This window comes from Tursiops truncatus, chromosome 16, assembly GCF_011762595.2.
Source record: "Tursiops truncatus isolate mTurTru1 chromosome 16, mTurTru1.mat.Y, whole genome shotgun sequence".
In the NCBI taxonomy this organism is placed as follows: Eukaryota; Metazoa; Chordata; class Mammalia; order Artiodactyla; family Delphinidae; genus Tursiops; species Tursiops truncatus.
Window position 1 is genome coordinate 9,729,290 of NC_047049.1, and position 14,658 is coordinate 9,743,947.

The 14,658-nt window shown below is 49.7% G+C and overlaps 1 protein-coding gene across 3 annotated transcripts in view; it reads left to right on the top strand.

Annotated features, from left to right (window-relative positions):
- The window catches only part of ATE1 (arginyltransferase 1), a 225,460-nt gene extending 211,624 nt beyond the window's left edge, over nucleotides 1–13,836 (top strand). Inside the window, exon 13 of one of the 3 annotated variants that reach the window (XM_073793880.1) lies at nucleotides 8,785–13,836. In XM_073793880.1, coding sequence (XP_073649981.1) covers nucleotides 8,785–9,062 — 278 coding nt within the window. In that variant the 3' untranslated portion in view covers nucleotides 9,063–13,836. The remainder of the gene's footprint in view (nucleotides 1–8,784) is intronic. The other 2 variants (XM_073793881.1, XM_073793879.1) reach the window with 2 other exon arrangements.
- The last annotated feature ends 822 nt before the right edge of the window (nucleotides 13,837–14,658 follow it).

The following is a 14,658-nucleotide window of genomic DNA, read 5'->3' on the forward strand; positions in this document are numbered from 1 at the left end:
CCACTGGTTCGTTCCCTGTATCTGTGAGTCTGCTTCTTTTTTGTTTTATTCACTGGTTGGTTGTATATTTAGATTCCGCACACAAGTGATATCCTACAGGGTTTGTCTTTCTCTATCTGAATAACTTCACTCAGCGTAATGCCAAGAGGGGGGTTTTTAAGTGCTTGACAGGCGATTCTAAATGCAGGCACGTTCTGAGAGCATCTTTTTATTCTCAGTGGTATCCTGCACCTCAGGTATTTATTGAGTTGAACAGAACGATTGAAACTTGGGGATAGAGGTGGTGAACAGGCTGTAGACCAGTACAGACCAGTGGAACTGTAGGAGCCACATATGTAATTTCCAGTTTTTAGTAACCATGTATAAGAAAGTAAAAAGAAACAGTGAAATTAATGTTTATACCTTTTATTTAATTCATGCATGAAAATTGTATCTTTTTTTTGCGGTACACGGGCCTCTCACTGTTGTGGCCTGTCCCGCTGCGGAGCACAGGCTCCGGATGCGCAGGCTCAGCGGCCACGGCTCACGGGCCCAGCCGCTCCGCGGCATGTGGGATCTTCCCGGACCGGGGCACGAACCCGTGTCCCCTGCATCAGCAGGCGGACTCTCAACCACTGCGCCACCAGGGAAGCCTCAACAAATTGTATTATTTTAATATATAACCAATACAAAATTATTAATGAGGTATTGTACTTGTTTTATATTAGCTCTTCAGAATCTGGTGTGTATTTCACGCGTACGGTTCATCTCCGTTTGGATGAGCCACATTTCAGGGGCTCAGGAGCCGCGTGCAGCCAGCGGCTGCTGTATTGGATGGGGCAGTTGTAGGCCAGAAACCAGTAGAATCATGATGTCCCTGTGCGGAGCTGGCCTGGAGGGCACATGCACGCCGCCGTCCTGGAAGAAGGAAAGGTGGCTTCTGTAGCTGCGAGCTGAGAGATCTAACACTCTTAGCCCCAAACAGCCCCTCCCTCCCTTTCCAGTTAAATCACAGCACCTTCTTATCTTGCCTCACTCCCCGCTCCTCCCACCACCCCGCCCCATCTGGGTCCCATATCCAAAACAAATTTCCTCCCACCCTCAGCCTCCTGTGGGCCAGCTTTCCAACACCCAGCTGTGGACCTGCTGTGTTTCCTGTCCTGGTTGCTCTTTGGAGAGCTGGCTGCCTGTCCCTGCGGGAGGGGAAGTGTGGGAGTGCACCTGGCTCAGAGATGGGGAGAGATCCGGGAGAGTGTGGAGTGCGTTCACTTTCTCTCTCACTCTCCTTTGCTTTCTCTTGCTCTCTCTGCAGGACAAATGCTAAGCCACTGGCCACCCCTCCCCGCCCAGGCCCTACGGCCCTCCCCAACCCTTAAGAAACTCTGTAAACTGAGCGGCTCTCCAGGTGAGAGTCACCTGGCTATTTGCCAACCTCCCCAGGGGCAACCGTGGTGGGCACATTTTGATGTGCAGAGCTGGCAAGAACAAGACTATTATGAGGCCTTCCCCCAGCATCCCAGTCACCAGCCACATGACTTGGCCCTTTGATGTCACACTGGGGGCTTCAGCCCAGCTCTTTGCGACGACTAGTATAGTATTTCTGCAAATGCTTTCCCACTGGCACGTACTATCATTGTGCTCTCAGTGATTATCTTTTATTTCCAAAGGCAATTAATCTTCTTTGCCATCTTTTTTTTTTTTTTTTTCCCTTGCATGTGGCCAGTTCCCAGCCTTTGTTGCTGTTTCGAATCTGTGAATTGTTTGGGAGCATGTGGTACATTGGCTTTTATGCTCTAAGTTTCTGCTGAAAGCTGAGATGGCGGGGATGTGTAATGAGGAATAAATTTTTTTTTTAAGTGCTGTAATTCTTAGGCATGTAGCAAGCGGTCTCACATGAAAACTTGGAGAGATTGACTGTAGATGACCCAATTTCATGGCATTATAAAGTGCTTCAACATGACTGGTTCTGCAGCTCAATCATCAAAGGTTTACTGAGGGGCAGCTCTGCCCAGGGCACGAGATTGGTTCCTGGGAGGTGCTACAGGGACCGACAACACAGGCCCTCCCTGTTGAATCTAGGATATAAGACATAGGGTGCAGGTAGGTAGAGGGAATAAAGGTGACAAGGTCGTGTCTGTTAAGTGGAAGTTCAGAAAGGCAATGTGACACACCTAAATGCTGCTGTGGGTGTCCAGGAAGGGGTGGGGTGATCAGAAATGATCCCAGAGGAAGTGGGTGCTTCGGCTGAACAAAAGGGATAGGCTTGTCTTAGTACGGCAGCTGGGGGGACATCCAGTAACTCTGGCAAGAGGCTCTGTACAAGTCCAGAGGGGAGTGGCAGGCTTTCTCCATCTCATGGCAAAGGTGGTGATTCTAGGAGTCAAGACCATTAGGTTCTCTCTCCAGCTCTGCTGCTGACATCCTCCGATGACTCTGGCCGGTCCCATAACCACCTCAGGACTCCTCCTAGGACCGACAGTACTTGTCACCTTGATGTGCTGTTCAAGAAAGATCAGAGGTTGACCGTTCGTCCGTCATCCATCCATCCACACATCCACGCATCCATTCATCCATCCATCTACACATCCGTCTGTCCATAAAAACATACAGCCATTCATTCAGACACCTATCCACCCACCTACCTATCCACCCACCCATCCACCCACCCATCCACCTGTGAAGTCATCCACTTATCTGTAAACCAACCGATCCATCCATCTATCCATCCATCCACCCCCTACCCATCCACCCATCCACCCATCCATTTATCCATCCCTCCAGCAAAGCAGCTGTGCACTTGTTCATACATCCAGTCCTCGTTTTCTAAGGACCTACTCTGTGACCATCATGTACTAAGTGCTGAGAAATGCAGAGGAAAAAAAGCATGGTTCTTGCCATCCAGACAAGTCCAGGTTGGCAATGACACATACACAAGTATTTATACTCAAATGACAAAGTTGCTGCCATAAGACAGCAGTAAGTAAAGGCTGCCAGGTTAGAGGGAAAAGAGAGCCCTGAGCAAGCGCTAACAGCGTGGGACTCACCTCCACCTGAGCACTGACCTTACGGGATCAAGATGATCCGTGTATCTTCTCCGTTAGACTCAAAGCTCTTGAACGGGGACCATATTTTCAGTACCACCCTTAAACCCAGGCAAGAGGGATCCCTGTTCCAGGGCCCCCGTTTCAGGGCCCTGCTCTGACCCTCCCTCCTTCAACCATGCCCCCCTCCACAGGGGGGAGGAGTCTCTGGGACCAGGGGGACAAGCCCACCTGGAGCCCGTGCCTCCTCCCCCTCTTTTCGGTCATGCCACAGGTAGCCAGTCCCAAATGGACATGAGGAGGCCTCTTCCCTGTGTGGACCCTCCCAAGAGGGGATCGTGTCACTGATGTGTGCATCCCTGAGCCCGTGGTCCAATGGCAGCATTTGTGGGGTCTGAATAGAACTTGGACGTGCAGGCTGGGCTGACCTCCCGTGTGCCCGCAAGGCTCTTAACAGTGTGGGATAGAGTCAGGATGGCACAGGCTACAGACCAGAGACAGGAGTCTTCTCTTCCCAAGTCATCAATTCCAGCACAGAGCCCCAAGGTGTCCAAGAATTCTGCACGGGAACACGGACCTCCCAGTTGCTCTGAAGTTCTATTTGTCAAGGAAGGAAGAGAGAACATATTTTAATTACCGACTTTTACAAGAATAACATTTAGGGACTTCCCTGGAGGTCCAGTGGTTAAGACTCAGTGCTTCCACTGCAGGGGGCGTGGTTTTGATCCCTGGTCAGGGAACTAAGATCCCCACATGCCGAGCCAGCGGGGCCAAAAAGAAAAAGAAAAAAAAAAAGAATAACCTTTAAATATTTAGACCTATGCGATGTGGGTCTCCTTCAGTGTCTTGCCCAGGTCCTGTAAATGTTAGGGATAGGACCCCACGCCCTGTCTGTGGCTGCATTGTAAGTTCCTGAGCACACGTGACAACTAAATGTAGTGCATGATTCTGGACTGGATTCTGAGCTAGAGGAAAAAGTGCTGTAAGAGACGTAATTGGAACAATGGACAAAATTGGACCATGGACTGTAGATTAAAGGTATGATATCAAAGCTAAATTCCTGAATTTGAGAACAGTGCTGTGGTCGCCTAAGAGAATATCCTTGTTCTTAGAAAGTACAAGTGGCAGTACAAGGGGTAGAGGGACTGATGCCTGCGACCTTTCTCAAGTTGTTCAGAGAAAACAAAAAGACACTGATAACAAAATGAGAACAAAATGTTAAAAACCGATGAAGGTGGGGAAAGGGTATATGGCGGCTCTCTGCATTCTTGGAACTTTCTATCAATTGTAAGCTTGAAATCATTTCAAAATTAAAAGTTTAAAAACAAAACGGCACAATGGCTTGGGCAGAGTAGGGATTTAGTTAAGTGTTGGCTGGAGTGACATTTTGAGGCCAAAGAGAAGAGTTCTGTGACTTTCTAGAGGGTGTGGATTATAAAGCCCCTCCCCCATTCCCCTGCTGAGCTTGTCTCTGTGGGGCTTCCCAGAACCAAGACGCTGCACACATGGGTGGCCGTGTGTCCCATGAGTTTGGATTGCCTCTGCCTTGCAGAAAGACCTCTACTAGCACGGCCTTCAGAGGAGGAGGAGAGTTTTAATGTTACCTGTTACTGAAAAAAGTCACTTCTCATTTGAATTGGACCAGCAGGTGTAGCATTTTGTACGATAAAACCACTTTTCCCTTGAAAGTAAGTTTTCCCCTGGAGAGCTAGTGATTCGTACCTGTGCTCCCTGATGCACAGCAGGCCTGGAAGGGCTACAGAGATGGTGCCGTTCTCAGGAAGGGGAGCTGGAGCCCCCCCTCTCCGCCCGCACAAGCCGCACAGCGCGTGGGCCCAGCGGATGTGGGTTTTCCCTCTCCCCGCTGGAACCCAGGGCTCTCTTCCTGCTATCACTTCCACCAGTGTTGTTGCTGACCTGAGGCCAGGCCCCCCCGGCCCAGTGTTGATTCCATACTCCTCTGGGTCACGCTGTCCGTGTTGCCCCTGGTACCACGAGCCCTGGCTGCCCAAACAGTTGGAGGAGACACTTGGAGGGCTGCTTCCACACTTGGTTCTCCCCACGGAAACTGCAGGCTGCTTCGTACCGCCAAGCGGGCTGGCTGCCCGCTGGGTCTCCCCGCAGCACCTCCTTGCCCAGGGCGCCCCCCATTTTGGGAACTGATCCTTCACCTTTGCTTTCTCCGAGGCTGCGGTGCCAGTGGGCATCCGACCTCTCCTCCTCCAGGCCTGTAAGTCGAGTCTAAGGGCAGGAACCATGCAGAGAGTCGATGTGACCAGCTCCTGGAGACCCACCTGGCCAGCCTCAGCTTGTGAAAAGCCAGGGCCAGGATAACCAAACAGACCTTTTAGAGCCTTGGACAGGATTCCGTTTATAAAGACGGGGGACTTTTTCCAGCCTCCACCAAGACCTTCTGGACACTGACCTCCACAGTGCCCGTACCTCTCACCACTCTGCCCAAGAGCCTCCCGTCTGCACGCACAGCACCCACACGCAGCAGGCACCCAATAAATAGCTGTTGAGGACATGCCTCCCCTCCAGCTGGGATGGATGCTTTCTACTCCTCCAAACCCCAAGGCTCCTTCAAAGTCCAGGTCCGGCCCTCCTCCCCTGTGAAAATTTCTGGAAGTTCTTCCCCCAGGAACTGTTCCCTGTTTTGACACCCAGAAGCAGACGTCTGAACCCCTGGTCTGCAGCACATACTTTTCCTCGTTCATTATTTTCAGCAAACGTGTGGTTGGCTCGTAATTACCAGAGCAACAAAGTGCAAGTTTTCCTGGTTCCCACTCTCAGAGAAGAGTCCCCACAACATGATTAGAGTGATGCTTAATGTAATGTGTTCATTTGGTTGGGCCACAGCGCCCAGGTGTGTGGTCAAACATTATTCTAGATGTTTCTATGAGAGTGATTTTTTTAAAATGAGATTTACATTTAGATTGATGGACTTTGTGTAAAGCAGATTGCCCTCCACAACATAAGTTGGTCTCATCCAATCAGTTGAAGGCCTGAATAGAACAATGATTGAGCTCCCCAGTGCAAGAGGGATTCTGCCAGCAGACGGCCTTCAGATTTGAATTGCAATGTTGCCTCATCCTGGGTCTCCAGGCTGAGGGCCCACTGTGCAGATTTTAGACTTGCCAGCTTCTATAGTTGTGTGAACCAATTCCTTAAAATAAAACTCTCTCTCTCTACACACACACGGACACACACATCTTATCGTTTCTCTGGAGAACCCTAATATGGTGAGGGAGCCAGGTCAACCAACAGAAGTGCTACAATGTGAAAAGTAGGGGAAGTACAAAGTGCCTTCAGAGCAGAGGACCCTCTAACCGAGCTGGGGGTCAGGGACAGCTTCACAGAGGAGGGACCCCAAGCCAGGTCCAGAAGGACACCTTGCCATCTTGCCTAGGTGCGAGCTGCTTCCAGGAAGAGAGTTTCTTTGCTCCCCTGAGGGCCCTGCATGGAGCCCCATAATACTGGATGCCCACGGTCATATTTATTGACAGTTGATCACTTCTCTAGCCAAGTTATTTAGCCCATGTTATTTCCTACTCTGCTCTAGACAGACATGGAAGGCAGCCAGCCTGCCTGTGGTCATCATTTGAATCTGCTTAGTGAGGCTTCTCCTCACTGTGCAAAGGGCATCAGGAATGGCTCTGCAAGCCTCCGTGGGCTTCCTCACCAGCACCCTCAGGGAGAGGTCAAGGAACGTCAAGAAGACCATTCATCCACGTGTGTCATCCTTCTCTCCTTCCCAATCGCAGCTCCGAGTCTAGGTCTCTCCTCAAGGCTGCTTTGCTTCTCTCTGACCTGAATCAGGCCTGAACAGATGGGCTCAAGTGACGTCATGAAGTCAAGATCCGCTCGTTCTCCGAACTTAAATCCCCAGAGCTGACCTGGTTCTGGTCTTTTCCAAGATATGAATCTTCAGTCTCTCCTTCAGTTCTGTTAGCAACTCCATCCTTCCAGATAATCCCGTAATCAACTGGAGCTGGTTTCTGTTGCTTGCAACCAAGGAATTTTATCAGCTTTTCTTTGTGGACAGGGACACAAAGGTGGTGAGGATGGGATGACACAGGGACAGGGGAGCCTATTGTGTATTGAATATTCCTCCAGGCCAGGAAATGTGGCAAAGCCTTGTATTCCATGGATTTGAATGTGCACATTCCCCCAACACATGCACATTTTAACATGAAAAAAATCGGCATGATTCGATCCCAGCTGTCAGTCACAGAGCCAGCTGCAGGTGCGTGAGTATCACTCCTTGCAGGGTCAGCGGCTTAGACAGAAATCCCAGAGATAACGACGAGCAGTCTTTCAGGAAAAGCTGCCTTCTACCAGAATGAGGACTCTAAGAGATGCTGTGTCCCCAGCAGGCACAGAGGGTAATGCTGTGTGCAGAAACATGGATGGACAACTCTTGATTTAAAAGATAATTGAGAAGAATAGGACTCTGAATGAGGAGGGTCAGGGCTTTTTTGGCCAATTCAACTCTCTTAAATTTCTCATTTCATCAAAAACGCAATAGAGTGGTATGCGATTTTAAAAATTCTCTGTCCATATAAGTCTAAGAGAGTTCTCTTAATAAGTATAAAATAAATATTCTAAGCCAGGGATGGGCAACATTTTTCAGGAAAGGGCCAGACAGTAAATATTTTAGGCTTTGTGGGCCAGACAGTCTCTGTCACAACTATTCTGCCGTTGTAACACAAAAGCTGCCACAGACGACATGTAAACGAATGAGCAAACTGTGTTCCTACACAGGTATCAATATCCTATAATATTTATTTATGGATACTGAAATCTGAGTTTCAAAAAACTGTTGTGTTTTTTTAGAACCATTTACAAATATAAAAGCCATTCTTAGCTCATGGGCCATACAAACATAGATGGCAGGTTGAGAGGTTGCCAGCCCCTGTCCTAAGTGATGGGAAAGCATTGTGTCATGGTCTAAATGACAGTGTTTTTCCTTAGTTCACTGATGGTTCAATAATGATGTACCTTAGAATCAATGATATAAACTTTACAGCAATCCTATGAAGTAGGTGACATTCCCAGATGGTGACAAAAAGCCATAGAGAGGTTTCATTGCTCACGATCAAGCAGAGAGTAAGTGGCTGAGTTGAAGTTCAACCCTCGGTCTGGTTGACAAAAAAAAAAAGAAAAGAAAAGAAAAAAAAAAAAAGATGCCTCTTTAAGGATGGCAAGTCAGATGTTATAACTGACACGATGTCTACAGGTAACATCTGGAATGGATCTAGTGACTCTAGCTGCCTTTCGTTCGAATCTGCCTCACCCATACCGCAGATTATAGGAATTTGGGTCTAGATTTTGGGTGACCGTAGCATGAATGGCCAGGCGAGTCATTTGTCTAACTGAAAGCTGCTGGTGTGGGTACCGTGACTGACACCTGTTTTGGAGCGCTAAAATGTTCCTAAGGTTTATCAAGCTCACTGTGCTCTCTACCTCTTGATATTAAGAGATGCATTTTTCTGCCGAGAAAAAAGTGCAGGTTAAAAGAATAGAATCAAGACGAGCTTATAATACGTGTAATTGGCCTCAGCCGCCTCCCTGGTCTGATCACACACTCCTCTTTCCGTAACGCTGGCAGGGAATCCGCTGCCCCGCTTAGGTCCCCCGGAGGCCTGGAGGAGCGGAGGTGTGGACCGAGCCAGCCCCGTGGTGGATGGAGCAGGGGCTGGCACGGCCCGATGGCCCCAGAGCCACAGAAGACATTAGCAAGCATTCTGCTTCATTCTTCCAGGCGCCGCGCTCCTGGACCAGCCGTCAAATGAATTCTGCAAATGGGCTTCCAAAATCAATAGTCTGCAAAAATCTATCCGGCCTGCAAACTCTTCCTTGGTCGCCTTCACATTCATCAATGCCTCTCTCTCCCCGCATGCGCACTTCCCTCCGCTTCACCCCAGCCCCCAGCGCTGCTCGGCGGGCGGGACAGGCCCGGGGGCGCTGGCAGGTCACTTCACAGCTACGAACATGGGGACCTGCGAAATGATTCCAGAAGCGAGTGGCAAAAAAGATTGACCCGGTGCCTCTCGTTGGCAATAGCTCCAGGTATGCTTATTTCCTTGGCTGCCCTAATGGAGACCCTGCCTTCCCCTCTTCGGATGGGGCCCTGGAGTGTTGAACGTCTACCAATGACTGTCTGGGTCTTGCTTCATATTATTAATAGCTACCATTTACTGAGCAACTTCATGGTCCTCGGAATGCCAGAACCGTTTCTTCCTCTCCCTTTTCCTCATACCGGCCCTCAAAGTATTATCTCTTCACAGATGAGGAAACGGAGGGTCAGGGAGGTAATGAACGTGCCCAAGACAAAAAGTGGCTTCCTGCCTTAGCTGGGATTCGAACTGGATTCCATCTTCCCTGGAAGCCTGTGCTGATTTCCCTTTACAGAAGCAGAGAGTTTGAAAGCCAATCAGAACTGCCATGTTAAGTCAGAAGCTTGGCCTCTGTCATGTTCCTGGGATCATTTCTCATTAGAATAGCCCTCCCCCTCCATCAAAGACAAATTCAAATCACCAGGTGAGAGCATCCCTCAGCTTACCACGATTGTGGAGCTGCTGTGACATTATCCCATCCTTCATCCTTGATTTCCATGCTGAATTTGTGTGTGCACACTCCAAGCTTGGTGGACACTTGGGATGGAAGAGAGTTTTTATTATATAGACGGAATGTATTTTTGAACTTACAGGTTCCCTTGAAGGTATTCTAATTCTTAGGGTTGTATGTTACCCTGAAAATAGTAGTGGGTTGTTGAGAGCAAGCTGCACATTTCTAAGCCGGCTGGTGATTGGAAATACCCATGCAGAGAACGCAAAGCTTGTTGCATTGTGGCCGGCGATTGGAAATACCCATGCAGAGAACGCAAAGCTTGTTGCATTGTGGCCGGCGATTGGAAATACCCATGCAGAGAACGCAAAGCTTGTTGCATTGTGGCCGGCGATTGGAAATACCCATGCAGAGAACGCAAAGCTTGTTGCATTGTGGCCGGCGATTGGAAATACCCATGCAGAGAACGCAAAGCTTGTTGCATTGTGGCCGGCGATTGGAAATACCCATGCAGAGAACGCAAAGCTTGTTGCATTGTGGCCGGCGATTGGAAATACCCATGCAGAGAATGCAAAGCTTGTTGCATTGTGGCCGGCAATTGGAAATACCCATGCAGAGAACGCAAAGCTTGTTGCATTGTTTACGGGAACCTGAGACACACTTGTGACTACACACTGCTACACGGACCTAACTGCTGGCTAGTGTGCTGTGGTTGAGGTGAAGAAATGAAACCAACAGCTCTAGTGACGCGGAGACCCATCCATCCCGCTCCTTACCTCGAGGGAGCCGTAGACGTGCAAGTGCGGCTTTAGAAGGAAACTCCCCTATTTTGTCTCGTCAGTGTGACCTGAAAACAAGTTAAGAAATTCCAACCAACTTTATGTTGGTTTGGCATCCATCTGTGCCAGGAGGGGACCTCAGTGGTAAGTTTTCTGATGAAAATGGCTCTGGAACATCCTTAAAAGAATTCCAGAAATTCACAGATATTTTAAAATGTCACATTTCGTAATAATTCAATTAGTCGTTTTAAACTGACTGTTCAAGTTATTAAATCTCAAGCAAAGATTTCAAAACCAATGGCTCCAGCTGTTGGCAGAACCAAGGACACTCGGAGATTAAATGTGGACACATCGAGACTAGCCCTGGAATGCTTTCTGACAGTGCCTCGTGGGGGAACCAGGACAGGGAGAGTCTGCCCCCCTGTCCCCCACCCAAGGACTGACACCACTTGGAGAGAGGATGGAAGAAACACGACCAGCGAGGCAGGCAGGACCCACCCAGTGTCAAACAAGGGGACCTAGAGAGCGCAGGGTTTCAGAGGAGTGAGTGGTTGCTGGGATCTGGGTCTTCACGTGGGAGCTGGAGGACGGGGGAGTCAGGACGAGAGTGGGGGGACACAGGGAGCGCTTGCGAGGGGTACAGCAAGCAGACAGATTCGGCTGTGGCAGAGTATCTGCCTTAAGAGCAGGTCAGGACGAGGATGGGCTTGTGGGTTGGGCTCAGGTCGTGGGGAATTTAAAGCGAAGTGACAGCGTTTGGATTTTTATTCCGGGTGCACTCAGGAGCACGGCTCCAGGGGCCCACCCTGCCCCCACTTGCTCCTCACCCCGGCTTCTCCGTCTTGGTACTGTCATCCACCCAGTTGCTGAGGCCCCAAACCTGGAAGTAGCCTAAATTCCTCTCTTTCAGCCCTCCCCACCCTGCTCACCCTCCCACAGTCCATCAAAAGTCCTGTCATCTCTGTTTTCAAAAGATATTCCAAATCCAACCACTTTTCATCCCCTCTCTGGCTCTCATGCTGGTCCAAGGCTTCATTGTTTCTTGGCTGCACAAACACAGTGGCTCCTTCACTGGCCCTGACTTCCATCTCCCCAGCTCCTTACCCAGCTTGCAGAGTCCTGTGGGACCGGCCCAGCGAACCCCCTTTCTCCACGTCTATCCCCCCACCCCCGGCCTCCTCCAGCCAGACAGCAACATGCCCCTCTCAAGCCTACCTCAGGGCCTTTGCATTTGCTCTTACCTCTGTGCCTGGATCATTCTTCCCCCAGCTCTTTGTACTGTTCACATTTCCAGTCAGGTCTCTGTTCAAATATCCTGACCCGCAAGGGCCCTTCCTGATTGTACCACCGAGAGTCCCTCCTCCACCAAGAAGTTATTTTCTTCACAGTAGTTGTCACGAGGTGAAATTATATTATTTATTCATTTGTGATCATTCTGTCTCGCTCCCTGGAGTGTAGTTCTGTGGGGGGTTCATTTGCTCCTGTTCATTGTCAGAGACCCACATCCTAGAGGTGGGCCGAACCCCAGGCAGTTCAGGGCTCCTCGGGCCATCTGGTGAACTTCTCAGAACAGTGTTTTTAAAAGCATAAAATAAAGCATGTAAGGGACTTCCCTGGTGGTGCAGTGGATAAGAATCCGCCTGCCAATGCAGGGGACACGGGTTCAATCCCTGGTCCGGGAAGATCCCACATGCTGCGGAGGAACTAAGCCCGTGGGCCACAACTACTGAGCCCGTGCTCTAGAGCCCACGAGCCCCAACTACTGAAGCCCGAGTGCCTAGAGCCCGGGCTCCGCAACAAGAGAAGCCACTGCAATGAGAAACCCACGCATCGCGAGGAAGAGTAGCCCCCGCTCGCCGCAACTAGAGAAAGCCCGTGCGCAGCAACGAAGACCCAACGCAGCCAAAAATAAATAAAATTAAATCTTTAAAAACAAAATAAATAAAACACGTAAGATTGCAAAGAAAACCAAGAATATTGGAAGTTCCCTGGCGGTTCAGTGGTTAGGACTCCCACTTTCACTGCAGTGGCCCTGGTTCAATCCCTGGTCGGGGAACTAAGATTCCGCAAGCTGCGTGGCCAAACAACCAAGAATAAGAATATTAAAATATAATTGAAATAGTTATTTCAATATTAAAAATGTATAGTATAATAACATATGCTTCTTTATTAATATACTAAATAATGAAATTCTGTATGGGTGTAATAACTACATTTCAAGGTGATGATGAAGGTAAATGCTGTTTTACAATGTCCGCAACAATTATAATCTGACATGAAACTATCTGAGCTTTCTATTGGTGACTAACGTCTAATACTACTATGTTTTACCATTCATCATTGATGAAAATACTGAATATTACGTATAGGTTAGTAAAATTAAAGATTTCCGTTTTTTTCTAGTCTACGTTCAGACTCCCTGAATTCAGGGACCCCAGGAGTAGACACTCTGTAGTAGGTGCTAAATAATAATTTGTTGGGAAACAAATAGATGAGAGGATAAAGGTTTTGGAGCAGATGAGGCATGACGTCTACATTTAATACACATCAGAAAAGATTTGTATTGCTTTGGAGAGCCAGACTCTGTGCTAGGTACTGGGTATAATGAGATGGAAAAGACACAGCCCATGACGAGTTTCCAGTCCAGTTGGACACAAGCAGAGAATTTCAGTACAGCATGGCGCATCCCATGTCCTGTACCAAGGTACTGAGTCCACACAGGGACTGCAGAGACAGCAACCCATGGAGCTGAACGCTGGAGAATAAATTACACTTGTCCAGACAAAGGAGGGGTTGGAAGTGTGTTGTAGACCCAGGGAACAGCATAGGTGGAGCTCAGAGTTTTAAGGGGGTGAGGAGAGCAAAATGCAAAGGGAAGGTTCCTTCCTGCCTTCCACAAATATTTATTGAGTACCTGGTAAGTGCGAGGCCCTGTTCCAGGGACTGGGAATTCTGTGCTGAAAGAGATAAATTCTCCGTTTCCAATGAGGTTGCATCTCAGTAGAGTCAGAAAACAAACAAACAAGTATATACTGTAGTGTCCAACAGTGATAAGTTCTGAGAAAAACAGAACAGGAGGTAAAGCTGAGGTGCCCATAAGCGCTGTGGTGTGGGGAAAACTCTGTAGGCCACGCTCAGAAACTTTGGGAGGTGATGGGGGACACTGGTGATGCAGAGAGATGTTGTTATGACTGGACTGTCTCCCCCAAATCCCTATGTTGAAGCCCTTACCCTCAGTGGACTGTATTTAAAGATGGGCCCTTTAGAAAGGTAATTACGATTAAATGAGGCCATAAGGGTGGGACCCTAGTCCAACAGGACTGGTGTCCCCATAAGAAGAGGAAGGGGGGGCTTCCCTGGTGGCCCAGTGGTTGAGAGTCCGCCTGCCGATGCAGGGGACACGGGTTCGTGCCCCGGTCCGAGAAGATCCCACATGCCGCGGAGCGGCTGGGCCCGTGAGCCATGGCTGCTGAGCCTGCGCGTCCGGAGCCTGTGCTCCACAACGGGAGAGGCCACAACAGTGAGAGGCCCGCGTACCGCAAAAAAAAAAAAAAAAAGAAGAGGAAGGGACACCAAGGATAAGCTCAGAGGACACCGAGAGAAGGCGCCATCTGCAGCGCAGGAGAGACCAAACCTGCCAATGCCGTGACCTTGGACTTCAGCCTCCAGACAGTGAGTGAATCCACGTCTGTCGTTTAAGCCCAGGTCTGTGGGGCTTGTCCGGGCAGCCCCGCCTGACTGATGCTCACGTGCATTGTTAGAAAGAACCCCTCCCCCCCACCGCCTCCTTCCCCGTTGGCCGCAGGTAGAGGAAGATGAAGGAGCTAGAGGGACCACAATGCACAGCTGGGGAGTCAAGGAAGAGTCCAGACGGGGGACGAAGAAGGTTCAGCCAGGACCGCAGACGGGGACGTGGAGATGAGGGGACTGTGGAGGAAATCCGTTGGCGGGGCTGGGAAATGGGGCAGATGCGGGGTAAGGAGGCGGGCGGGCAGCAAGGTTTCAGAGGAGGTGAGCATGTGCGTGCAGTAAGAACCTGGCTCCCCGGGTCACTGAGCCACTGAGACCTCACAGCGCTAGATCACTTCCACCTCCACATTTCCACGCAGACTAGGAAATGGGGGAAGGGAGGTCATTGTCCGGAGACTTCCTCTCTGGTCTCCAGGGCTCTTGGGGACTGCATTGTTCCCACACAAAGGGGCAGTGATAAGTCAGTTGTTTGCCGTTTCTGGTGCCAGTGGGAGAGGCTCCCTCTTCACCCTGCGTCCTGCTGCTTGGGGTACCAGATG